The sequence below is a fragment of the Crotalus tigris genome, unplaced genomic scaffold (genome assembly GCF_016545835.1).
Source record: "Crotalus tigris isolate CLP2741 ecotype Arizona unplaced genomic scaffold, ASM1654583v1 scf7180000021352.268788, whole genome shotgun sequence".
NCBI lineage: Eukaryota > Metazoa > Chordata > Lepidosauria > Squamata > Viperidae > Crotalus > Crotalus tigris.
The window spans coordinates 218421-246059 of NW_024098466.1; the positions used below are offsets into that span (position 1 = coordinate 218421).

General features: G+C 46.1%; 1 protein-coding gene across 1 annotated transcript in view; it reads right to left on the reverse strand.

The window, feature by feature from the left end:
• The window catches only part of GAB2 (GRB2 associated binding protein 2), a 51472-nt gene that overhangs the window by 9637 nt on the left and 14196 nt on the right, over positions 1-27639 (reverse strand). Inside the window, exons 2-5 of the mRNA XM_039370034.1 lie at positions 11067-11307; positions 8518-9104; positions 5862-5956; positions 2380-2662 (exon numbers count right to left, since the gene is read on the reverse strand). Coding sequence (XP_039225968.1) covers positions 2380-2662; positions 5862-5956; positions 8518-9104; positions 11067-11307 — 1206 coding nt within the window. The remainder of the gene's footprint in view (positions 1-2379; positions 2663-5861; positions 5957-8517; positions 9105-11066; positions 11308-27639) is intronic.

Genomic DNA, 27639 nt, shown 5'->3' on the forward strand with positions numbered 1-27639 from the left:
TTTGTCCGTCAAACTGAAAGTAGGTACAGACGTTTGCAACAGACCTCCAAAAGGCTACTTACAACCCAAATTCAAAGGGGCAACAGCCACGCCCCCTGTGGTCACATCATCACTATGTACTTCCAGTTTGATGGATCAATAAAATCAGCAGAACACCCTAGAAGGACCGGTCTTAGTATTCTTAGCACAACTCCAACTATCCATGCAGTCATTCATCCATCCATCTTGCACCCAACTAACCATCATCCACCCGTCTCTCCATCTTCCTTTTCATCATCCATCCATCCTCCATTCATCATCCACTCCTCCATCTATCCATCTTTTTTTTATCATCCATCCATCTATCCATCCACCCATTCATCCATCTTTTCCAGTATCCATCTACCCATCCTTTTCATTATCCATCCATCCACCCATCCTTTTCATCATCCACCCATTCTTCCACCCATCCTTCCTTTCACCATCCATCCATCCTCCATCCAACCATCACCCACCCCTCTCTCCACCTTCCTTTTCATTATCCATCCATCCTCCATTCATCTACTCCTCCATCCATTCATCTTTTCATCATCCACCCATCCATCCATCTTTTCCAGCATCCATCCATCCATCCATCCGTCCATCCATCCATCCATCTTTTCATTATCCATCTATCCACCCATCCTTCTTTTCATCATCCATCCATCCATCCACCCATTCTTTTCATCATCCATCCTCCACCCAACCATCATCTCTCCATCTTCCTTTTCATCCTCCATCCATCCTCCACTCCTCCCTCCATCCATCTTTCTTTTTATCATCCATCTGTCCATCTTTTCCAGCATCCATCCATCCTTCCACCCATTCATTTTTTCATTGTCCATCTATCCACCCATCCTTCCTTTCATCATCCACCCATCCACCCATTTTTTTCATCCTTCATCCTCCACCCAACTCTACCACCACCCACCCCTTTCATCATCCATCCATCCTCCATTCATCATCCACTCCTCCATCCATCCATCTTTCTTTTCATCTTACACCCATCGATCCTTCTCTTCATCATCCATCCATCCAACCATCCTTTTCATCACTGATCCATTCTTCCATCTATCCTTCCTTTCATCCATCCACCCACTCTTTTCATCATCCATCTTCCACCCAACCATCACCCACCCGTCTCTCCATCTTCCTTTTCATCATCCATCCATCCTCCATTCATCATCCACTCCTCCATCCATCCATCCTTCTTTTCAGCACATACCCATCCAACTTTTCCAGCATCCATCCAGCCATCCCTCCACCCATCCATCTTTTCATTATCCATCTATCCACCCTTCCTTTCATCATCCATCCATCCACCATCATCCATCCATCCTTCCACCCATCCTTCCTTTCACCATCCATCCATCCATCCTTCCACCCACCCATCCTTCCTTTCATCCTCCACCCACCCAACCATCACCCACCTCTCTCTCCATCTTCCTTTTCATCAACCATCCATCCTCCATTCATCATCCACTCCTCCATCCATCCATCCTTTTTTTCAGCACACACCCATCCATCCAACTTTTCCAGCATCCATCCAGCCATCCTCCTACCCATCCATCTTTTCATTATCCATCTATCCACCTATCCTTCCTTTCATTATCCATCCATCCATCCATCCATCCTTCCACCCACCCATCCTTCCTTCCTTTCATCCTCCACCCACCCAACCATCACCCACCCGTCTCTCCATCTTCCTTTTCATCATCCATCCATCCTCCATTCATCATCCACTCCTCCATCCATCCATCCTTCTTTTCAGCACACACCCATCCATCCAACTTTTCCAGCATCCATCCAGCCATTCTTCCACCCATCCATCTTTTCATTATCCATCTATCCATCCTTCCACCCACCCACCCATCCTTCCTTTCATCCTCCACCCACCCAACCATCACCCACCCGTCTCTCCATCTTCCTTTTCATCATCCATCCATCCTCCATCTATCCATCCTTCTTTTCAGCACACACCCATCCATCCAACTTTTCCAGCATCCATCCAGCCATCCTTCTACCTATCCATCTTTTCATTATCCATCTATCCACCCATCCTTCCTTTCATCATCCATCCATCCATCCATCATCCATCCATCCTTCCACCCATCCTTCCTTTCACCCTCCATCCATCCATCCTTCCACCCACCCATCCTTCCTTTCATCCTCCACCCACCCAACCATCACCCACCTCTCTCTCCATCTTCCTTTTCATCAACCATCCATCCTCCATTCATCATCCACTCCTCCATCCATCCATCCATCCATCTTTCTTTTCATCCTACACCCTTCCTTCCATCCATCCATCCTTTCAAAAGAGTGCCCTGGCCACTCTCCCTTCTTGTTGCAAATCTTCACCTTTTCGATCTGGTTTCAGGTTGCGGTTGATGGGCGGGGGCTGGATTTCACTCATCCGCCTCGTGGGCTGGGAGCTGCCGCCGCCTTTCTGGGCTGGGAAGGTGGCCGAGGCGTGGCCCATCAGGTCCAGGTGATGTGGCCCAGGGCTCAGTGGGATGTAGAGGTGCTGGGAGCTGTCACTGGAACCCTCTGCGCTCTGCAGGAGGGAAGAGCCTGGATTCATGGGCACGTAGTTGTCTTCGGAGTCCGTGCTGTGGGAGCGAGCCACGGCGGTTTTGTTTTGCTGGGACAGAAAGTAAAAGTTGAGTCAGAAGAGGGAATGTAGGAAAACATTCCATTTCTAGGGCTGTAAGAAGGCAGCCTGAATTTCAACTCTGCTTGATGAAGACAAGTTTCTAGTCCTTAAGACTCTAGATAATACCTTGGAAAGTACTAGAGAAAGACTCGATTGCTCTCGGTAAGGGCAAAGGGAGGAAAAGAGAATTCTATGAGGTTGTTAACATATATCAGCCAATAATTATTTATTTACTTTAATTGTGGATGACCCTCGCGTTTCATCGGCTGTTATGAGCTGGCAGCCCGCTCAACTTGCGGTGGGACAATTCAACCAGTACAAAAGTTAAATTATTTCAACAACAGTAACCATAATAATAAAATAAAGTCAATCCAGAAATACAAGAATTAAAATAGTTTCGATGAAAATAGAAGTAACTGAATGAAACAATTAATGCAGCAAAATGTCTATGGAGATTCTCAGCCACCCAAGTCGTGGTGGTCCCAAAGGTGCTTTTTAAAATATTTTTTTTTTAAAAAAGGCAACTGGGCTTCCTTTGTTTTCCTTGAAGACGTTTCGCTTGTCATCCAAGAAGCTTCTTCAGTTCATAGAAGGAACAAGAAGCTTTTTGGATGGCAAGCAAAATGTCTTCAAAGAAAGTCCAGTTGCCTTTAAAAAAAAAAAAGCACTTTTGTGATTAATACAGCATTGAAATGTCCCATAAGAGTTGGTCATGATGGGTTGTTGTAGACTTCTCACCCTGTCACCAAATTAGAAGGTTGGTGAGGAACATTTAGGCTTTAAACCAGGGTAGGCAACCTTGGCTCTTTTATGACTTGTGGACTTCAACTCCCAGAATTCCTAAGCCAGCATGGGGGAACTATGGCCCCTTCATGACTTGTGGACTTCAACTCCCAGAATTCCTGAGCAAGCATGGGGGAACTATGGCCCCTTCATGACTTGTGGACTTCAACTCCCAGAATTCCTGAGCCAGCATGGGGGAACTATGGCCCCTTCATGACTTGCGGACTTCAACTCCCAGAATTCCTGAGCCAGCATGGGGGAACTATGGCCCCTTCATGACTTGCGGACTTCAACTCCCAGAATTCCTGAGCCAGCCTGGGGGAACTGTGGCCCCTTCATGACTCGTGGACTTCAACTCCCAGAATTCCTCAGCTAGCATGGGGGAACTATGGCCCCCATGACTTGTGGACTTCAACTCCCAGAATTCCTGAGCCAGCGTGGCTCAGTTTGGAAACCTCTCCCTTTCCCCTCAGCATGGCTGGCTCAGGAATTCTGGGAGTTGAAGTCCACAAATCATAAAAGAGCCCAGGTTGCCTCCCCCTGCTTTAAACCAGGCAGAATCAAACTATCTAAGGAATACTTCCCACCTAGGAAGTTCTGGAGATGATTCTACAGAGGCCTTCATCAAACCGAGGCAAGGAGTTTCCGAAGAGGCCTCGCTTATGAAATGCCTCTCTCAGGAAAATCCACCCAACCACTAAGACGGATCATTTTTCATCACCAGCCAGAGATGTTCCACTTCCCCCAGGCAGAACTGATTTACATGGCTTGTCACTAGAGCGGACAACAGTAATTGGAGGAGAAATTGCTCCACCGGATTCTGCTTTGGTCAGCTCCAGTTCCAATGTTGTCGTCAGGGCCAAAGGCTTTCCAGCAGTGTGCGATCCTCCAAAAGGCTTTCCTGAAGATGTACAGAAGAACCAACAAGCAACTTGTCCCAAAGGTGTTTTTTCAAAGGACAACTGGAGTGTCTTGTTTTTTTTCCTTTAAAATGTTTTACTTCTCACTCAAGAAAATCTTCTTCTTCTTCTTCTTCTTCTTCTTCTTCTTCTTCTTCTTCTTCTTCTTCTTCTTCTTCTTCTTCTTCTTCTTCTTCTTCTTCTTCTTCTTCTTCTTCTTCTTCTTCCTTCTGCTTTCCTTCTTCCTCCTGTCTCAATTAACTTTTCTCCTCCTCTCCTCCTCCTCCTTCTTCTTCGTCTTCTTCCCCTTCTCCTCCTCTTCCTCCTCCTCCTTCTTCTTCTTCTCCTTCTCCTTCTTCTTCTTCCTTCTGCTTTCCTTCTTCCTCCTGTCTCAATTAACTTTTCTCCTCCTCTCCTCCTCCTCCTTCTTCTTCGTCTTCTTCCCCTTCTCCTCCTCTTCCTCCTCCTCCTTCTTCTTCTTCTCCTTCTTCTTCCTCTTCTCCTTCTCCCCTCCTCCTCCTCCTCCTTCTTCTTTTTTTCTTCCTCTTCTTCTTCTCCTTCTTCTCCTCCTCTTCTTCCTTCTGCTTTCCTTCTTCCTCCTGTCTCAATTAACTTTTCTCCTCCTCCTCCTGAAACCTTTTCTTTTTTTTCTTTTTTTCTTTTTCTTTTTTTAATTTTTTTTATTTTTAACCAACAAAACAAAACAAAGCAAAACATAACACAGACACACACAATATATACTCCTCTCCCTTTTTTTTTACAGCGATTGCGTAACGGTAATCTATTATTTACATTTCCCCCCTTATTCTTCTTTATAATATTTGTCCTTATTGCCCCGTTATTTCTTATTTACATTTTTCTTTCTTCATGTTCTACTTCTTACTAAGAATAATTCATATTATTATTATTATACATTATTATACACATATTTTCACTTTTGACCTTTCCATATTTATTCTCTTCTATTATTTCTAGTCTCCAACCAGACATACCACTTGTTCCATGTTATATAATACTCTGTGTGTCTTCCTTTTCTTTTATCTCTTTTGTTAATTTGTCCATCTCAGCACAGTCCAGGATTTTTCTTATCACTTCTTCTGAGGGTATATTCTCATTTTTCCAGCACTGTGCATATGCTATTCTTGCCGCCGTTATTATATGTAAAATTAAGTACCATATTTCTTTACTATATTTTCTGTTTAAAATACTCAACAAAAAGATCTCTGGTTTCCAGTCTACAGGTTGGTCTATTATTTCTTCGATCCATTTTCTTATTGTAGACCAGTATTTTTTTACAACTGGGCATGTCCACCATAAATGATAATATGTTCCATGTACTTTTTTACATTTCCAGCATGTTGGCGAATTATTCCTGAAACCTTTTCAAGGGAACCCCCCCCCCCAAAAAAAATAACTTTGGGATAACCATGACCTGGATGACTGAGAATCTCCATAGACCTTTAACAAGCAACTTGAAGGGTTTCTTGAAGCCCCGCAAAGCTCACCAGATACGAACTGGGTCCAACGTTTGCAGACTCTGCTGAGGGCCCTGTGCCGCTGACGCTGGGCTGGGGATATTCATAGGCTTCGCAGGAAGAAGCTGGAATCGAAAGCCCGAAAATAAAACAAGAAGAAACAGGAGAGCAAGTCAACACCTCAAATGCAACGTTAGAGATCAGCAAAGATCAGTTTCATCAATCTTTCTCAAACCTTGGCAGGTTGAAGACACCTGGCTGGCTGGGGGATTCTGGGAGTTGAAGTCCAGACATTGTCAAGTTGCCAAGGCTGAGGAACACCGCTCCAAGGTCACATCCCCATTCTTCATATAGGTTGGGGCTGCCAATAAGAGGAATGCTGGGGAAAAGCCCCTTGCTAAAATAATCTTCTGATGGAAAACAAGCAGTGGCTCAGCTACATGGTCCAATTCAAGGTGCTGGTTGTTACCTTAAGAGAAGGCACTCCTAACATTCCTTGCTTGCCTGTTCTGGTGGTGAGGTAGACATGACTGGGAAAAAGGTGGCCTTTCAAATAATCTGGCCCCGGGTCTAGAATAGAATAGAATAGAATAGAATAGAATAGAATAGAATAGAATAGAATAGAATAGAATAGAATAGAATAGAAGAGAAGAGAAGAGAAGAGAAGAGAAGAGAAGAGAAGAGAATAAGGAATGAAGAGAAGAGAAGAGAATATATGAGGATGGTGATGGGAATAGAATAGAATAGAATATAATGGAAATTAGAATAGAATAGAATAGAATAGAATAGAATAGAATAGAATAGAATAGAATAGAATAGAATAGAATAGAATAGGATAGGATAGGATAGGATAGGATAGGGTAGGATAGGATAGGACGATAGGATATTGTAGAATAGAATAGAATAGAATATATGGGGATGGGAATAGAATAGAATAGAATAGAATAGAATAGAATAGAATAGAATAGAAGAGAAGAGAAGAGAAGAGAAGAGAATAAGGAATGAAGAGAAGAGAATATATGAGGATGGTGATGGGAATAGAATAGAATAGAACAGAACAGAACAATACAGAATGGAAATTAGAATAGAATAGAATAGAATAGAATAGAAGAATAGAATAGGATAGGATAGGATAGGACGATAGGATATTGTAGAATAGAATAGAATAGAATAAAATATTAATAGAGTTGGAAGGGACCTTGGAGGTCATCTAGTCCAACCCCCTGCTTGGGCAGGAAACCCCATACCATTTCAGACAAATGGCTGTCCAATCACTTCTTAAAAACTTTCAGTGTTGGAGCACCCACAACTCCAGTGTCCCTGGAGTCATGTCATCGCCCTTTTGCGACCTTCTGACAAGCAAAGTTCATGGGGAGGCCAGATTTCACTTAACCACCGTGTTAGTAACTTAACAACTTGTGGACTTCAACTCCCAGAATTCCTCAGCCAGCATGGGGGAACTATGGCCCCTTCATGACTTTTGGACTTCAACTCCCAGAATTCCTGAGCCAGCCTGGCTCAGCTTGGAAGCCTCTCCCTTTCCCCTCAGCATGGCTGACTCTGGAATTCTGGGAGTTGAAGTCCACGAGTCATAGCCAAGGTTGCCTATCCCTGGCATAGGCGATCCTAACCTATTTCGTAGGCACCAAATCCAACAGAATAACAGAGTTGGAAGGGACCTTGGAGATCATCTAGTCCAGGGGTCCCCAAACGGTGGGCTGCAACCTGGTAGTGGGCTGCGGCCTGCTGGCCACCGGGCCGTGGGACAGACTGGCCAGCGCTCGCGCATGCATGTGCACACCCCCTCACCTGTGTTAGCGCTGCAGCCGCGGGGCGCAAAAACAGTATGCTATGCCAAGGGCACAAAAATGGGCTGCTGCCATGCCACAGGGCACAAAAACAGGGCACTGATACTCCACGGGACGCAAAGATGGGATGCCCCCGTGCTGCAAGGAGCAAAAATGGACACCGCCGCACCGTGGGGTGTTGAAACGGGATGCTACCACACGGTGGGGCATACAAATAGATGCCGACGCATCGTGGGGCTCAGAAACAAGGCACTGTGCCACGCAAGAACAGGGCAGGGGTAGTGAGTATCATGTGGGTGCTAGCCCCATCCCATTGTGGTACGTGCATGCTTGTAGTCCCGTGTGCATGTGTAAAATGCTTCCCCCTCCCTTTTCCTCCGATCCGCCAACTGACAAAGGTTGGTGACCTCTGATCTAGTCCAACCCCCTGCTCAAGCAGGAAACCCTATGACAGTGGTGGCGAACCTTTTAGAGACCGAGTGCCCAAACCGCAACCCAAAACCCACTTATTTATCGCAAAGTGCCAGGGCTGCACCAGCATTGTGGTGCCCTCAGAGGGGGTGGGGTATGTGGCCCACTGGGTGGCCGTGGCTGCAGTGGTCATGGCAGACTGGGTGAGGGTGGCCGGGGCCAGTCCCTCGCTATCTCCGGGACATCCCCGGGGGGCCAACACCGCTTGCTCGCTCACTTCCTGCCCTGTCACTTCCAAACGCCACATGCTTGCTACGCCGGCGAACTCTGCTGGGGCAACGGCACGCGTGCCCACAGAGAGGGCTCGAAGTGCCGCCTCTGGCACGCGTGCCGTAGGTTCGCCACCCCTGGACTATGAGAAACGGCTGTCCAGACTCTTCCTGAAAACCTCCAGAGACTGGAGCTACCTCGGTGTAACCGGCAGTTCTCTACTGCTGGCAGCGTGTTCCTTCGGGGAATGGTCGTAACTACAGGGCTCGCGCTGAGGCCTTCGCCGTCCATCAGGCGTTGTTGGGGACTGCCCCAGCGGGATTCGGCCTGTCCCGGCTTGGGAGGTCTCGGGGGAGGCGTTGCCCCCGTCTCACTCGAAGCCACCGCCAAGGCGTTGTGGTTCTTGTCGAGCGTGAAGGTCCGTGGAATCTGGTAAATGGAGAGAGGGGTGCCAGGAACGTCGTAGGAGTCGGTGGAAAGTTCCCCAAACTCTTTGCAAAGGGTGCTGTTGGGGGTCTTGAAGGTGTAGACCTCCTCGCTATCCGACGTCTCCGAGCCAGTGAGGCTTGACTTGGTGTAGGCGTAGCAGCCAAAGCTCCTGGGCAAGTCGTAAGCGCTGTCCCTCAGCTCCGAGTTATGCCGGCTCGGTTTGGGCAAACTGTAGAAACCGTGGACTTGCCCGCCCCCCACCCCGTTGACGCAGTGGCCGTTCTCGTGAGATGCCTTCTGAACCGAGGGGTCGCTCCTCATGAAGAAGCGGGTAGCTTGAGAGAAGCTGGCGCTCCTAACAAGGAAAGAAGAAGAGGAAGAAGGATTACTGCGTTGATCGTGAGAGCCAGTGGCTAAGGCATCAGACTGGAAGGCAGGAGACCCCGAGTTCAAGTCCCACCTTAGCCGGGAAGGCTGGTTGGGGGACATTGGGCCAATCACCAGGAGATGGTGAGTTCTAGTTCTGATATAGCTATGAAAGCCAGCTGGGTGACTTTGGGCCAATCACCAGGTGATGGTGAGACCTAGTCCCGCCTTAGGCATAAAAGCCAGATGGGTGACTTTGGGCCAATCACCAGGTGATAGTGAGTTCTAGTCCCACCTTAGGCATGAAAGGCAGATGGATGACTTTGGGCCAATTACCAAGAGACGGTGAGTTCTAGTCCTGCCTGAGTCATGAAAGTCAACTGGGTGACTTTGGGCCAATCCCTAGGTGATGGTGAGTTGTAGTCCCGCCTTAGGCAGGAAAGCCAGCTGGGTGACTCTGGGCCAATCACCAGGTGATGGGGAATTCTAGTCTTGCCTTAGCCATGAAAGCCAGATGGGTGACTTTGGGCCAATCACCAGATGATGGTGAGTTGCAGTCCTGCTTTAGCCATCAAAGCCAGCTGGGTGACTTTAAGCCAATCACCAGGTGATGGTGAGTTCTAGTCCCACCTTAAGCATGAAAGCCAGCTCAGTGACTTTGGGCCAAGTAATGGTGAGTTTTAATCCCGCTTTAGGCATGAAAGCCAGCTGGGTGATTTTGGGCCAATCACCAGAAGACAATGAATTCTAGTCCCGCCTTAGGCATGAAAACCAACTGGGCCAATCACCAGGAGATAATGAATTCTAGTTCTGCCTTAAGCATGAAAGATAGCTGGATGACTTTGGACAAATCATCAGGTGATTCCCCAGGATGATTACGGTTAGGGATTAGGGTTAGGGTTTAGAGTTAGGGTTAGGGCAGGGGTAGGCAACCTTGGGTCTTTTATGAATCGAGGACTTCAACTCCCACCATAGCCGGCTCAGGAATTCTGGGAGTTGAAGTCCACGAGTCATGAAAGAGCCAAGGTTGCCTACCCCTCTGTAAGGGCTAGGGTTTAGCTTTAGTGTTAGGGCTTAGGGCAGCGGTTCTCAACCTGTAGGTCAGGACTCCATTTGGGGTCGAACGACCATTTCACGGGGGTCGCCAAACAACGCAGTCCGCCATTTTTTCCCCCTTTTCCTTAGCTGTGCTACTCCCTTTTATTCTATTGGCTTTTGAAAGCCAATAGAATAGACTCTCTTGAATAGAGTCTAATTCTATTGGCTTTCAAAAGCCAATAGGAATTGTCCAGGCTGTCTCTGCCCTGCTGAGCCCGCCAAAAGTCCCATTCTGCAAACGGTGCTGCAAGTTGTCTGCAGCGAAGGCGAGCTGTCTGGAAGCTTCCACCCCTCCCTGCTGAGCAACTACTAAAAATGTAAGTAAAAGAGGGCGAGGGGTGGGAGGTGGGAGGCCGGCGGGCGCAGGGAGGGTTGCTGGCGCGCGTGGGGCCCGGTGGGTGCCTTACCTCCCTTGGGCTGGGCCAGCTGGTGGCCCAGCCGGTGGTCACCCTGTGCCGTTGCTGCCCTTTGCCAGCTACGCCTCAGCCAGCACAGGGGGAGGCACCACGCATGTGGGTGCTCCCGGGCAGGGAAAGTCCTCGACTTACGACCGGTTGGGTAGTCCTCGACTTACGACCGGTTAGGTAGTCCTCGACTTACGACCGGTTGGGGGTCGCGGCATTAAAAAGGTTGAGAACCACTGGTTTAGGGGTTAGGATTACGGTTAGGGTTAGGTACTGGTGATGGAGAGGCGAGAGTTTCACATACGCACCGCCTCTGGCGCAAGCGGAGCTTCATGCGCTTGTGTGCTCACCCGCTGCTTGTGCGGCCCGCTTCCTAACAGCCCGTGGACTGGGAAGTCGGGGACCCTTGCGATAGATTAAAAAGAATGACTGGATGAACCCAGAGTTACCTGGTATTTTCTGATTTCTGGCTCATGCATTGGTGTAGAAAGAGATAGTCCTGAGGCGCGCTGGTGGAAAGCGTGGTCCGGATATGGCTAGACGGTGACTCAAAAGTGAAGAGGGTGGGCTGGCTTGAGTGCGAAGGAGCGGACGTCTTTCGTTCCCGCAGCAGCCGTGGGTTGGAGCCGCTGAGCTCGGCCGGGGACGAGCGGGGGCCGTGACTCACCGGAGGGACGTTTCGTAAGGAATCTGCCCAGGAGGGAAAAAAAAAACAACAGAGAAGTTGCTATCATCATTAACACGACTAAATTGCGGTTTATTTGGGTCTGTCCTTTCCTAAGGCTGAGATTTTACTGAGTGTCTCTTTAAGTGGTCCAACACTGGAAGTTTTTAAGAAGAGACTGGACAGCTGTTTGTCTGAAAGGGTACAGGGTTTCCTGCCTGAGCAGCGGGTTGGACTAGATGACCTCCAAGATCCCTTCCAACTTTATTATTATTATGGATCATCGCACAGTCAGCCAGAGGTTCAGACTGGATTTGGCATTTCTGTCTACCTATCGAGTCCTTACCCAGGACCTGGGATAGGCAGATGTGGATGTTTGATGGTATCACAGATCTCGTCGCAGGATGGAAGCAGTTCCTAGTAAGGCCGCCTTTTGCAATTGACTAATGGTGAATTTGTCAATGCCGATGATGGTTTTCAAGTGGTGCTCCAGTTGTTTTGGGATTGCACCCAAGGAGCCTATGACTATTGGTACTACCCTTGCTTGCCTTTGCCACAGTCTTTCTATTTCTATTTGTAGGTCTTTGTATTTTGTTATCTTCTCCAGTTCTTTCTCGTCTATTCTGCTGTCTCCAGGCACTGCCACGTCCACTATCCAGCCTTTTTTGTCTTTCTTAACAATTGTTAAGTCAGGGGTGTTATGTTGCAGGTGTTTGTCTGTTTGAATTCTGAAGTCCCCAAGTACCGTATTTTCTGGTATATAAGACGTCTTTCTAAAGCGCAGAAATCAGCACCGAAGTCGGGGGGCGTCTTATACGCCGAGTCGTCTTATACGCCGGAAATTATGGTAGTTTCCAGCGTATAAGATGACTTTCTAGGCATGGAAATCGGCGCTGAAGTCGGGGGTCGTCTTATACGCCGGTCGCCTTATGCTCCGGAAATATGGTAGTTTAATTTTATCATCTGCTTATGACTTTCTCTATTTTATGATCCCACCAGTTCTTGCTTACAGGCAAATGATATTATTATTATCATCATCATCATCATCAAATATTAGACCACTGTTATCATGTCCCCCCCCCCAGTCCTTCTCTTCATTAAACTAGACATACCCAATTCCTGCAACCATCTCCAATTAAAGCGGCATTAGTCTGCAGGAAATATGAAAAACTGCCAGAGAGTTGCTGTCAGCTGAGTGGATTGTCTGTTTTTATCCAACCGGGCTCGTTCCATTAAGGGACACGATTCAACAGCATCTGGGATTCAGCTATGATGCAAAATCTAATGTCAAGTGTGCTTCCTGGAATCCACGCCTCTCCCCCCCACCCCGCCCCGCTATTTCTATTAAACTGAGAAAGGGATATTAATAAACCTTGCTGACTAATTTCTGCCTAGCTGCACCTCCAATCAATATTCAACTTTAGCTTTTATGATGTCAGTGGGAGATTAAAGGGGGGGGGGGAAATTATATTCTGTTTCCATAGCTCATGGTAAGAAACACACAGAGGCTTCAATCCTGCTTTCCGAAAACTAAAGCGAGTGAGTTATGTCGTAAGAATTTAAATAGCCTCATTTCATTCCTATGTTTATTACTCTGTCCTGATAAAACTGTTATTTCAATACATTTTTGAGCATGGCAGATGTGAAAATGGTTCGGAACACTTAAATACGCTTCTCTGGGGTTCTAATCCTAGAGCAGTGCTGCACCAGTTGAGTAGTCCTCAACTTACAACCGGTTGAGTAGTCCTCGACTTACGACCGGTTGGGAGTCGCGGCATTAAAAAGGTTGAGAACCACTGTCCTAGAAGTTGTGGGAAGTCAGCCCACCCCCTCCAGAGAAGGAAATATTAAAAGGGCAGAATATTACATTTCCTCTAAATTACTCCAACCCCCTGCTCAGGCAGGAAACTCTGTAGGTGGCACGCAGAGCCCTCTCTGTGGGCACGCATGCCGTCGCCCCAGTCCTAGGCCTTCAGCTGGGTTTTATAAAATCTTTTCGCTTTAGGCCTCCACCGCCATGTGCAAAAAAAAAAAAGTTCAATCAATCAATTTCAACTTCTCACGGGAAAAAAAAGATCTCGCAGAGTTGGAATTGATTGATTGAACTTTTTAATTCCCACCCAGTCTGCTGTTTCCACTGCAGCCATGCCCACCCAATGGGCACACCCACCCATGGGCCACGCCCACCCGGCACCCGACAATACATAAGTGGGTTTTGGGTTGCAGTTTGGGCACTCGGTCTCTAAAAGGTTCGCCATCACTGCCCTATACTATTTCAGACAAATGGCTACCCCGTCTCTTCTTAAAAACTTCCAGTGTTGGAGCATTCACTGATTCTGGAGGCAGGTTGTTCCACTGGTTAATTGTTCCAAATGTCAGGAAATTTCTCCTTAGCTCTCGGTTGCTTCTCTCCTTGGTTAGTTTCCATCTGTACTTTCTTCTCCTGCCTTCAAGCGCTTTGGAGAATAGCTTGACTCCCTTTTCTTTGGGGCATCCCCTGAGATATTGGAACACTGCTATCATGTCACCCCTGGTCCTTCTCTTCATTAAACTGGACATACCCAATTCCAGCAGCCTTTCCTTATATCAGTGGTTCTCAACCTTTTTTACTGCCGTGACCCCCCAACCGGTCGTAAGTCGAGGACTACTCAACCGGTCGTAAGTCGAGGACTACTCAACTAGTGCAGCACCGTTTGCAGAATGGGACTTTTGGTGGGCTCAGCAGGGCAGAGACAGCCTGGACAATTCCTATTGGCTTTTGAAAGCCAATAGAATTAGACTCTAAGAGAGTCTATTCTATTGGCTTTCAAAAGCCAATAGAATAAAAGGGAGTAGCACAGCTAAGAAAAAGGAGAAAAAAATGGCAGACTGCGTTGTTTGGCGACCCCTGTGAAAAGGTCGTTCAACCCCAAATGGGGTCCCGACCCACAGGTTGAGAACCACTGCCTTATATGCTTTAGCCTCCAGTCCCCTAATCATCTTTGTTGCTCTTCTCTGCACTCTTTCTAGAGTCTCAACATCTTTTTTACATATATCTCTATATATTATGCACTCATGTCAGAAGCATCGAGAGGCTTCTGGGTTGAAAGGATTAACTGGTGACATCACCATGACCCTGGTTGTGCCCAGTTGGGGGCTCCTTTCATATACCCAGCATGAGCTGGAGCGAAGGATAGGAGCTCAACCCCGCCCCTAGGGCAACATTCAGGTCTCGAACAAGGACTTGCTAACCTGCAACGCAGCATCCTAACCACCCAAGCTCCTTTTTTCAGTGCTGTTGTAACTTTGATTACTAAACAAAGCCAAAGACTACCTGTAGTTATTTAGCAGATTCAAATCCTGTCTCTTCTCTACTCATCCAGTGAAAGGGAAGCAACTAACTCAGGGGTCTCCAACCCCAGGGCTGGAGCCCGGTACTGGGCTGTGGCCCGTTTGAAACCGGGTTGCAAGAGCAGCAGGCCCGCCTGCTTGCGCACGCAGCTCCATTTGAGTGAGCAATGGGCACACTCACTTAGGCATGAAGCTCCATTTTTTGCGAGGAGAGGGCGTGCCTACTGCTCGCACAAATGGAACTTTACAGGTACGCGTGAGTGCCCGCCACTTGCACAAATGAAGCTTCACAGGTACGCGTGAGTGCCTGCCACTTGCACAAATGGGGCTTCACAGGTGTGTGTAAGTGCCCACCGCTCGCACAAATGGAGTTTGCAGGTACGCGTGAGTGCCCGCCGCTCGCTCAAATGGAGCTTCACACATGTGTGTGACTGCCCGCCGCTTGCACAAATGGAGCTTCATGTGTGCGTGAGTGCCCACTGCACGATCAAATGGAGCTTCACACATGTGCGAGTGCCCACCGCTTGCACAAATGGAGCTTCACGTGTGCATGAGTGCCCGCCACTTGCACAAATGGAGCTTCACACACGTGTGTGACTGCCCACCGCTTGCACAAATGGAGGTTCATGTGTGCGTGAGTGCCCACTGCACGATCAAATGGAGCTTCACACATGCACGTGAGTGCCCGCCACTTGCACAAATGGAGCTTCACATGTGTGCTTCAGCACCTGCCGCTCGCTCAAATGGAGCTTCACGTGTGTGTGAGTGCCCACTGCTTGCACAAATGGAACTTCACAGGTGCGTGTGAGTGCCCACCACTCACATAAAACTATTTCCTCTCCCCCCACACTGGTCCAGAAAACTGGAAAGGTTGGGGACCACTGAACTAACTGATTGATTTTTTAAAAAAAATCTAAGCAGGGTGAAAAACCTAGTTAATATTTAGATGTTACAGCACTGATTTTCCTTTCCTGGTAAAATATTACGCCTTCTCTTGGCTTTAGACACACTTGAGGCTAGTGTCAATTAATTCCACCAGAAAACAATTAGATTACTGCAAAGTAGTGGAAACGGTTTAGCGGTGGTAAATTTATTTACTCTCCTGGTGGGCCCAGAGAGATAAGGCATTGAATGTCTTTAAGGCAACATATTTTTTTTTTTTAAAAAAAGAAATTCTCAAAGCAGTTGTAAGGCTGATTCAGCTCAAGAGACTGGCCCTCAAACTTTCTGGATCAGAATACATTCAAACTCACTTGAAAAGAGGAAAAGCAAGGATTTCACAGAATATTAACATCGTAATTCCTGAAACGGAGCAAATAAAGAGAAGTGAATTATCTGTGATTAGCATTGAGCAGACACTTCTTTCTGAAGTGGGGGGGGGGGAGAACGCATGTTGTTCTTGTTGTTATTCTCCAAAAAGCCCACAAAACCTGTGAACACAGAGGGAGAAAATAACACGGTACAAGTCATCCTCGATTTACGACCACAACTGAGCCCGGAATTTACGCTGCTAAGAGAGACATTTGTTAAGTGAGTTTCGTTCCACCTTTCTTTGCCACCGTTGTTAAGTGAATCACGGCAGTTGTTAAATTAGCAAAACGGTTGTTAAGTGAATCAGGCTTCGCCCATTGACTTTGATTGTCAGACGGTCGCAAAAGGGGATCACGTGATCCTGGGGACACTGCAAACCGTCATAAATACGAATCAGTCACCAAGCATCCAAATTTCGATCACGTGACCGTGGGGACGCTGCGACAGTCGTGAAGTGTGAAAAATAGTCCTAAGTCACTTTTTCAGTGCCGTTGTAGCTTTGAATGGTCACTAAAAGAATTGCTGTAAATTGAGGACTACCTGAATAGGAAGCTGGCTAACTGCAGCGTATTTAACAAAACTTGATTTTAGCATAATAAAGGACGCTTGCTTACATCTGCATTCGTGTCTGGCACTGAGGTATACTAAAAGTCTGATATTCTAAAATCTTTTTTTAGATGGCTTTTTCCATCCCTCTGAAAAAATTCTAATTGCTTTGCAAGGAGCCTTTGCACGTCTCTGTTTTTGCATCAATTCCCTCTGATTACTGGAATAAATTAATCCTCCTTCTATATATATATATATATATTTAAAAAAAAAACTGTGTAGTGTATTTACTTCATTTGATGCAGCGAAGAGATCTGGTCTTGCCTTGATCAGCGGAGGAGATCTAAACAAGATCAGCCCGAAGTCATAACGATCTTGGGTTTCTAATTTTAGCTTTTCAGTTTGACTTTCATTTGTACTGTTTTTTTAGCTTACGTTTTATATTCCTCATTTCTCAAAAATTGCGGTAAGCCATTCTTGAGGGCGGGAAGGTTAGCGTAAACCGAAAGAGGAGATATAAGTTCAATAATAGATGAATGAATCAATCAATAATTGAAAAAAAAATGGCTTGAATTTCCTGTTTGCTGCCTGGCCCTGCGCATAATATTTAGTTACATTGCTGTATCTCAGCTGCAGCAATCCAAGGGCTAAAATGGTTTAAATGAAAACCATCTGGAGAATGTCAGCTCTGCCCAATTTTAACACAATAACAGAGTTGGAAGGGACCTTGGAGGTCATCTAGTCCAACCCCCTGCTCAGGCAGGAAACCCTACACCATTTCAGACAAATGGGTGTCCAATCTCTTCTTAAAAACCTCCAGCGATGGAGCATCCACAACTTCTGGAGGCAAGTGGTTCCACTGGTTAATTGTTCTCACTGTCAGGAAATTTCTCCTTATTTCTAGGTTGCTTCTCTCCTTGATTAGTTTCCATCCATTGCTTTTTTCTTTTTCCTGCCTTCTGGTGCTTTGGAGAATAAGTTGGACCCCCCTCTTTTGGGGGGCAGCCCCTCAAATATTGGAAGACTGCTATCATGTCACCCCAGTCCTTCTTTTAATTAAACTAGACATTTTACTGACAGGGCAGAAATTATGGAAGATAGACAGTCCTTCAAGTAACTATGCCGCAAGGAGCCTTATAAACAGCAATCAGAACTTAAATTGCTACCAGGCGCCTACGGGTATCTAGAGCAATAACTCACAGGATGCTCATCACTAGACCGGTGATGCAGCTTCTAACCGAGGGTTTTCCAACCTTGGCAACTTTAAGACCCGTGGACTTTGACAATGCTGGCTGGGGAATTATGGGAGTTGAAGTCCCCGGGTCTTAAAGTTGTCAAGGTCGGGAAAACTGTTTCCAAGCAATCTTCAAGGGGAGCCCCACGTACAGCACCTTGCAACAGTCTAGCTAGGGAACGAATAAGCAACTGGAGGACTTCCTGGTCTAGAAATGGGAACATTTCCACATGAATTTGGTGAAAGTCTTGGCCACAAATGCTTCTGTGGTTTCAGCAGAAGCTGCGAGTTCAAGACATCTCCCAAGCTGGATACCGAATGAATTGGCTGCTAAATTGGACCGATCCATATCTCTGAATCAGGTTGGAAAACTAGTGGGTTTCTGGAAGACAACCTGGTCAGAAAATAGTAGACTTGGACAGGGAAAAATGAAGAGGAACCCTAGCTTAAGATGGCCAACTAGTTGACAGAGTATCTTATCCCCAGAGGTCACCCGTCCCAGACATTCGCTCTCAACGAAACATGGTTGTCATAGCTTATTGGCTGCCTGTCTAAGAGAAGAAACATTCCTTTAATCCTCAAACAAAATCAGAGATTGTAAGAGCCTCCATATAATTCTGCTGCTATTTATGCAGCAAAGAGATCCAGTTTGTTAGAACAATTAACCAGTGGAACCACCTGCCTCCAGAAGCGGTGAATGCTCCAACACTGGAAGTCTTTAAGAAGAGACTGGATGGCCATTTGTCCAAAATGGTATAGGCCTGAGCAGGGGTTGGACTAGATGACCTCCAAGATCCCTTCCAACTTTATAATTATGATGATGATGGCCTAGAAACTAGGAGTTGGTGAATTCTAGTCCCACTTTAGGCATGAAAGCTGGTTGAGTGACTATGCACCAATCATCTGGAGATGGGGAGTTCTAGTCCCGCCTTAGGCAGGAAAGCTGACTGGGTGACTTTGGGCCAATCACCTGGAGATGGTGAGTTCTAGTCTCACCTTAGGCATGAAAGCTAACTGGGTGACTTTGGGTCAATTACCAGGAGACGATGAGTCCTAGTCCCGCCTTAGGCATGAAAGCCGATTGGGTGACTTTGAGCCAATCACCAGGAGACGATGAGTTCTAGTCCCGCCTGAGGCATGAAAGCCGATTGGGTGACTTTGGGCCAATTACCAGGAGATGGGGAATTCTAGTCCCGCCTTAGGCAGGAAAGCTAACTGGGTGACTTTGGGCCAATCACCAGGAGACAATGAGTCCTAGTCCCGCCTTAGGCATGAAAGCCAATTGGTTGACTTTGAGCCAATCACCAGGAGACGATGAGTTCTAGTCCTGCCTTAGGCATGAAAGCCGATTGGGTGACTTTGGGCCAATTACCAGGAGATGGGGAATTCTTGTCCCGCCTTAGGCATGAAAGCCGATTGGGTGACTCTGGGCCAATTACCAGGAGATGGGGAAATCTAGTCCCGCCTTAGGCATGAAAGCCAACTGGGTGACTTTGGGCCAATCAATCACCAGGAGACAGTGAGTTCTAATCTCGGCTTGGCTTGGTGACTTTGGACCAGTCCCTCTCTCTCAGCCCAACCCACCTCACAGAGCTGTTATTGTGAGAAAAATAGAGGGAAGAAGAAATATTAAATATGTTCACCTCCTTGAGTTGGGGTGAACATCTAATAAATAGATAAATAAAGCCTGACTACCTCTTAGGACAACTAAGGTTTTGTGCAAGGGTCAACCTGAGCAAACAATTAGCTTATTTTAAAGAGACATGCTTAATCCCTGGAGAAAATAACGCAACCATCCAGAATCATACATCATAATTCTATGATTGTCGCACCCAGGAAATAAAACGAACTGTCATTAGAACAAGAGAAAAGAAAAGATTTATTTTTACAACGCCTAGTCATCTTAAGGAAAAAGCAGTCACTAGATGGGGCAATTGCTACGAACAGGATAATATTGTGAAAAAGGGGAGGAAGATGCAGTTTAGCAGCTGATATATGACCTGCTCAGTAGCTAACTGTAAGGTGTATGGACTTCAATTCCCAGAATTCCCCAGCCAGCATGAAGAAAGTCAAATTCCCTACACGCAGTCCTCGATTGGTTGAACTTTAAATCTGTGTCTAAAAATGATCAATTGATCCAAAAGAGGTTGGGTTTTGAGGAAGGGAAAGTAGGTAGGAACAAAAAGTGATTTGCTGGGAACAGAAAGCTCAAAGGGATTGGAGAAGAACAGAGTCACCAAATCAATGCTTCATGCAAGATCTGTCAACTCCTGGCTGGATGGGAGACCACCAAGAAATCTCAGGGCTGTAGGATAGTTTGTCTACTACTGGATGGCAGACCACCAGGAAATCTTAGTTATTTAACTTATTTATTTGTTAAATTTGCAGCTTGCAATAACAGAAAGAAAGAAAAGGAAAGGTGCGTAAACGGAACTGAGGTAAAATTAACAGAAAAATAAAATAAACAATGAAAAAAGAACACAACAAGAACAATACATCAATATGTACTGTATGTAGGCTAGACTAGAAAATTACAGTGGCAAACTATTTTCATATCGTTGCCTGGAAAATGTCCACGAAGTCAGCAGAGGTCAAGGTCAACTCAAGAGGGTGGTCTTTACTTTTAATGAAAGAGGAGACAACCCATGACCATTGGGTCATCCTTCTTGCCATGTATAATATAGACCAGGGGTCTTCAAACGTGGCCCTTTTATGACTTGTGGACTTCAACTCCCAGAATTCCTCAGCCAGCATGCCTGGCTGAGGAATTCTGGGAGTTGAAGTCCACAAGTCGTGAAGCGACCTTAGTTTCTCCATACTGGCTGAGGAATTCTGGGAGTTGAAGTCCACAAGTCGTGAAGCGACCTTAGTTCCCCCATGCTGGCTGAGGAATTCTGGGAGTTGAATTCCACAAGTCATGAAGTGACCTTAGTTCCTCCATGCTGGCTGAGGAATTCTGGGAGTTGAAATCCACAAGTCATGAAGTGACCTTAGTTCCTCCATGCTGGCTGAGGAATTCTGGGAGTTGAAGTCCACAAGTCATGAAGTGACCTTAGTTCCTCCATGCTGGCTGAGGAATTCTGGGAGTTGAAGTCCGCAACTCATAAAAGGGCCAAGTTTGAAGACCCCTGATATAGACTGACATGGTTTCCCCTCCCCTCGCGACTCCCAACTGAGCCTCAGTGAAGCCCCCACTGCCTCCTCATCTGAGTCACTCCCTGGTCCCCCATTGCTGTTAAGAGATTTCAAATTTCAGCCTTGGTTACCAAAGCAGCCAATCTCTGCTCACCTGTCATACTTTGCCACAAGCCGATTGGATGCAGGGGCCAGAGGGAGGTGGGGAAAAGGGCAGGAATACACCCCTGCCATCTTGCCTTGCTCCACGGAACTATGGGTTTCTGGGAAGTGTAGTTGGAAGGTGTAGTGGCTCTGAAGGTATCCCAAAGGTGCATTTTCAGGAGGCAACTGGACTTTCTTGTTTTTCTTTGAAGACGTTTCGCTTCTCATCCAAGAAGCTTCTTCAGCTCTGACTGGATGGTGAGGAATGGCAGGATTTATACTCCTTGCAGACAGCTGATCATTTGCCTTCTTTTAGAGCAGTGGTTCTCAACCTTTTTAATGCCGTGATTCCCCAACCGGTCGTAAGTCAAGGACTACTCAACCGATCGTAAGTCGAGGACTACTCAACTGGTGCAGCGCCGTTCGCAGAATGGGACTTTTGGCGGGCTCAGCAGGGCAGAGACAGCCTGGACAATTCCTATTGGCTTTTGAAAGCCAATAGAATTAGACTCTATTCAAGAGAGTCTATTCTATTGGCTTTCAAAAGCCAATAGAATAAAAGGGAGTGGCACAGCTAAGGAAAAGGGGAAGAAATGGTGGACTGCATTGTTTGGCGACCCCCGTGAAATGGTCGTTCGACCCCAAATGGGGTCCCAACCCACAGGTTGAGAATCACTGTTTTAGAGAGTCATTGAGGCCACCTGGAGGTTATCTGTGTCCTCAGGGTCACCTGAGTGGTGCAAAGGGGTCTGGAGCCTTCTTGGAAGTGCCTAAAAGGAGTGTGTTGTAGACTGGAGATCAGTGGTGTTGTATCCCTCCCCCTCTGTTGGGAGAGGGCTGTTCAATTCCTCTTTAACCCTTCTTTCAAAACAGAGCTGCCTCTGTCCAAAATGTGGACTTTGCTGTCTTTGAAAGAGTAGCCTTTGTGTTTTAAATGCAGATGGACGGCTGAATCTAGCCCTGATGGTTTGTTTTTCTATGTTGTGCCATGCGCTTATGAAGTGGCTGTTTCGTTTCCCCACTCTGCATCTCTGCACAGGGCTGACTGCGTTGTACTGCACAGGCCACGCTGCTCAGTTTGTGTCTGGGTGTTTTATCCTTGGGGTAGACAAGCTTCTGCCTTCGTGTATTCTTGGGTTTGAAGTCTGCACGTATGTGAAAAAAAGCATCTTTGGGACAACCATCATCTGGATGACTGAGAATCTCCATAGACTCAGAAGATATCAAATGTAAATCCCACGGGAGTGATGGATGCCAAATTTTGGATGTATTCTTTAAGTTGGTCCAACTGAGGTTACGCTGATGCAGAAATGGTGACTCTCCGATGCACCATTTCACCCAACTGAAGGTTACAAACAGACAAGAAAGTTTGAGTAGCACACGCAGTAGATCGTCCTAGCAATTTCAGTCTGCAGCTCACTTTGGCTGGTTCCCAAAGGCTAAACAGGATTAGTATTTGCCTGGGAGACTCGCAGGAAATCTCTGGATTGTAGGCTAGTCTATTTCTCCCTTGGATGGGAGACCGCCAGGAAATCTCAAAGGTCTAGGGAAGAGTAACTGAGTCCATCCACCTGAGTTGCTGGTCATCTTTTGCTTCTCCTTCCTTCCACTGTTTCCAGAATTATAAGGAGTTGTAGGGTCCTTGGTTGTTTTCTTGCAGATCTTTCATCACCCAACTAGGTAACATCATCAGCGTGTGAAGGTGGAGGAGGATGACTAATATGGGGTCCTTGGTTCTCTCTGAGCTTTGGTTGCTTTCTTGCAGACCTTTCGTCCCCCAACTAGGTAACATCATCAGTGCAAGAAGGAAGATGACGTCCTTGGTGCTCTCTGAGCTTGGTTGTTTTCTTGTAGGTGTTTCATTACCAAACTAGGTAACACTATCAGTGTTAGTAAAGGAGGGTTTGCTCTCCTTCTAGGAGTTGGCTCTTTGCATTGATTGATTGATGATCATCGATTATTTAGGATGCCCACGCTATCCAGAAACACTGGGAGCTAAAATCACAGCTTCCCATCTGGAAGCTACAAAGGTAGACAAACAACATTAATTGATTATGTGTCATCAAGTCATTTTCTCAAGGGAGCTGGGTCTTTGCTTAGATTGATTGATGAGTGATTAGGTGCCATCAAATTGCTGTCAACTCCTATTAGTCACCACATAGCTAGAACTTTTCCAGTATGATCTGGCCCTAACCAGGTCCTTCAGATCTCCTAGCAATGCTTCCATCACAGCTATAACTGAGTCTCTTCACTGTGCTGGTGGGTATCCTCTCCTCTTTCTTTCCACTTTTCTCAGCATCAGGGTGTCCCAAAAGTTCATTTTCAGGAGGCAACTGGACTTAATTTTTTTCTCTTTAAAGATGTTTCGCTTCTCATCCAAGAAGCTTCTTCAGCTCTGACTGGATGGTGGGAAGGAGTGCAGACAGCTGGTCATTTGCATTCTTTTCGAGGGTCATTGAGGCCACCTGGAGGCTTACCTGTGCCCTCAGGGTCACCTGAGTGGTGGAAATGGGTGTGGAGCCTTCTTGGAACTCCCCAAAAGGACTGTGTTGTAGACTGGAGATAGATGGTGTTGTATCTTTCCCACTCTGTTGAGAGAGGGCTGTTCAATTTGGACACAGATGGCCTCTTTGACCCCTCTTTCACGCCAGCGGCCCTCTCTGTCCAAAATGTGGACTTTGCTGTCTTCGAAAGAGCGGCTTTGTCTTTCAAATGCAGATGGACTACTAAATCTTGTCATGATGGGTTTGTTCTCCTATGTTGCGCCATGCGCTTATGAAGTGGCTGTTTTGTTTCCCCAATGTATAGATCTGCATTGTGCTGCATATACCACGTTGCTCAGTTTGTAGTCTGGGTGTTTTGTCCTTGGGGTGGACACGCTTCTGCCTCCGTGTATTCTTGGGTTTGAAGTCTGCACGTATGTGAAAAAGCATCTTTGGGACAACTGTAATCTGGATGACTGAGAATCTCCATAGACTCTGAAGATATCAAATGTAAACCCCATGGGAGTGATGGATGCCAAATTTTGGACACATTTTTTAAGTTAGCCCAACTGAGGTTACGCTGATGCAGAAATGGTGACTCTCCGATGCAGCATTTCGCCCAATTGAAGGTTACAAATAGACAAGAAAGTTTGAGTAGCATATACAGTAGATCGTCCTAGCACAGTGATGGCGAACCTTTTAGAGACCGAGTGCCCAAACTGCAACCCAAAACCCACTTATCCATTGTCGGGTGCCGGGTGGGTGTGGCCCATTGGGTGGGCATGGCCCATTGGCTGGGCCTGGCTGCAGTGGTAATGGCAGACTGGGTGGGACTAAAAAGTTCAATCAATCAATTCCAACTTTGCAAGATTTTTTTTTCCCCACAAAAAGTTGAAATTGACTGATGGATTGAACCTTTTTTTTTTTTTTTGCACACAGCGGCAGAGGCCTAAAGCGAAAAGGTTTTATAAAATCCAGCTGAAGGCCTAGGACTGGGGCGATGGCGCATGTGCCCCCAGAGAGGGCTCTGAGTGCCGCCTCTGGCACCCGTGCCATAGGTTCGCCACCTCTGTCCTAGCAACTTCAGTCTGCAGCTCACTTTGCCTGGTTCCCAATAGCTAAACAGGATTAGTATTTGCCTGGGAGACTCACAGGAAATCTCTGGATTGTAGGCTAGTCTATTTCTCCCTTGGATGGGAGACCACCAGGAAATCTCAGAGGTCTAGGGAAGAGTTGGGAAATTGAACCGTTCTGCCAGAAGGCTATTCCTGCAACGTATGGAATGACTACGTTGCTTCGTTTATTGTTTTCTTCTTCTTCTGTTATGGAGGAGCTCCTGATGGGTCTTTTTTGGGATTTGATGAAGGCCCACTTGGGAGAGCCACAAGTTCGGAGGGCTTCCTTTATGCGTTTTAGTTTATTTTTCCATCTTTGCTAGTAGGCAGGCCTTCAGCTCGGTGGTGTTGAGTTCTGGATGATTCCCATTTTGTGCTCCAGTGGGTGGTGAGAATCAAAATCTTCTGAGGGACACTTCGACGTATGAGACTCTGAAGAGGGATCACACCAGCAATTACAAGAGAGTTTATATGAACTTCAATTTTTTTAAAAATATGGCCACAATCCTACAACTGTCTCTTGTCAGTCACATTCCAGCCATGTTTTTCAACTTCCTAGTCTCGTTTACAGCCTGGAGATTTCCTAGAGGTCTCCCATCCTTATTATTTACCAGATCTGATCCTGTGGAGCTTGCTCAAGTCCTGCAAAAATCTCAAACGCCCCATTTTTGTCTTAAAAAGAGCTGAGGAAGTTTCACCAGGCTGATTCGGAAGAAAACAGAATAGCAAAAAAAAAAAAAGAGAGAGAGAGGCAAAGTTGCCATCTTTGTTAATCAAAAGATCATCTTTGCTTAATGACAAAGCATGCAGCAGGGAAGCTGATGATTAAATGTTTCTGTCCAACGATGTCACTTTGCTGTAATTAATACCACTGTCAGCTATTTATCTTGCATTAGATTGCAGGAAAAGATTTCTTGACTTTGACAATCTTCAGCAAAAGGGCAAAGAACTATTCATTTTTTTTCCCCTTGCTGCAGAACTGATTTCGACTTACAACTTTTCACTGAGTGACCGTTCCAAGTTACAACGAGAAAAAATTAGAACAATTAACCAGTGGAACAACCTGCCTCCAAAAGCTGTGAATGCTCCAACATTGAAAGTTTTTAAGAAGAGACTGGACAGCCATTTGTCTGAAATGGTATAGGGTTTCCTGCCTGAGCAGGGGGATGGACTAGATGACCTCCAAAGTCCCTCCCAACTTTATTTATTTATTTTTTATTATTATTATTATTATTATTATTATTATTATTGATCATTGCATAATCAGCCAGATGTTCAGACTGGATTTGGCATTTTTGTCTACCTATCGAGTCCTTCCCAAGGACCTGGCATAGGCAGATGTGGATGTTTTTATTATGATTATGATTATTATTGTTATTGTTGTTGTTGTTATTATTATAAAAGTGACTTATGACTGCTTTTCGCATTTACAACAAATGACTGCATCCCCATGGTCACTTGATCAGACACTGGGCATGTATTTATGAGGGTTGCAGTGTCCCGGGATCGTGTGATCACTTTTTGGGATCCTGTGACAAGCAAAGACAATGGGGAAGTCAGGTTCACTTTACAACCAAGTGATTAACTTAACTGGGGTGATTCCCTTAACAACTGTGGCGATAAAGGTCGTAAAATGGGGCAAACTCAATAACTGTCTTGCTTAGCAACAGAAAGTGTGGGTTGTGGTCGTAAGTAGAGGACTACTTGTATTCTTGCCCGTGCTCAAAGGATACATCAAGACACAAAAAACCTTGCAACTTGGTAGCTGAACAGGGTCCCTACTCTCGCCTCTGTGGTCGTAAGTCAAGGACTGCCGATAACAAGGAGAGGTCCTTAGCCGCTTTAGGCCACTTCATCTAAATGCACGAGGCCCTTTTGGCAGTGCGGCACAGCGTGTGCTGTTACTGTTTTTCAACACAAAGCTCCAGCCCCTATCTTTCTCTAGATCACAATCTGGTCACGAACAATTTGCGTCAAGATCTCCGCAATAAATCCAACGTGTAAAACAGCCACGGTTTGCCTACATCATTTCCATAAATCAGTTCAGGCAGGACTGCAATGACCTACTGAATTTTTTCTTCCCTTCTCTTGGGAAAGAGGTCTCTGGTTTTTTACCATATTCTCAGGGTGCTTGAGAATCTAGAATAGAATAGAATAGAATAGAATAGAATAGAATAGAATAGAATAGAATAGAATAGAATAGAATAGAGCTGGAAGGGACCTTGGAGGTCTTCTAGTCCAGCTCCCTGCTCAAGCAGGAGAACCTATACCATTTCAGAGAGTAGAGTAAAATAGAATAGAATATAGAATAGAATAGAATATAGAATAGAATAGAATAGAATAGAATAGAATAGAATAGAGCTGGAAGGGACCTTGGAGGTCTTCTAGTCCAGCCCCCTGTTCAAGCAGGAGAACCTATACCATCTCAGACAAGTGATTTGCTTACCTTTTTTATGGCAAAAAGGTCATAAAATAGTGTGCGACTTATTTAACCACCTTGCTTAGCGCAGCAGAAATTCTGATACCAGTTGTGGTTGCAAGTTGAGAACTACTTGTACCTGTCCATCCTTTATTTTGTGACCGAGTAATGTTCCTGGAGTCATAAGGTCACCTTTGCGTCAAGCAAAGGCAATGGAGAAGCCAGATTCACAACAACCGCAGCAATTCATTTAAGAATTATGGCAAGCAAGGTCATAAAATATGGAAAAACTCACTTAACAACTCCCTGTCTTAGCATTGGGAATTTGGGGGCTCAACGGTGGTCGTAAGTTGAGGATTACCTTTACACTCTTTCCCACAGCCACATCCTATATAAGAAAAAGTGAAAGCACAGCCACCATTTTGAAGCACGCTCCCCTCGGCAATTCACGAAAGCCACAACGTCTTCAAAGATTCCTTATAACAACAGCCGAAGGGGATTTTGATAGATTCTTGAAGGAAAAAAAAAACCAGGTTGAAACATGGAGTGTCTGTTCTACAAAGGAGACAGATGTCACACGGAGAAGATGTAACACTCCCACACACTGATCTGAGCTTCAAAGCAAAAGCAACAACAGGTAA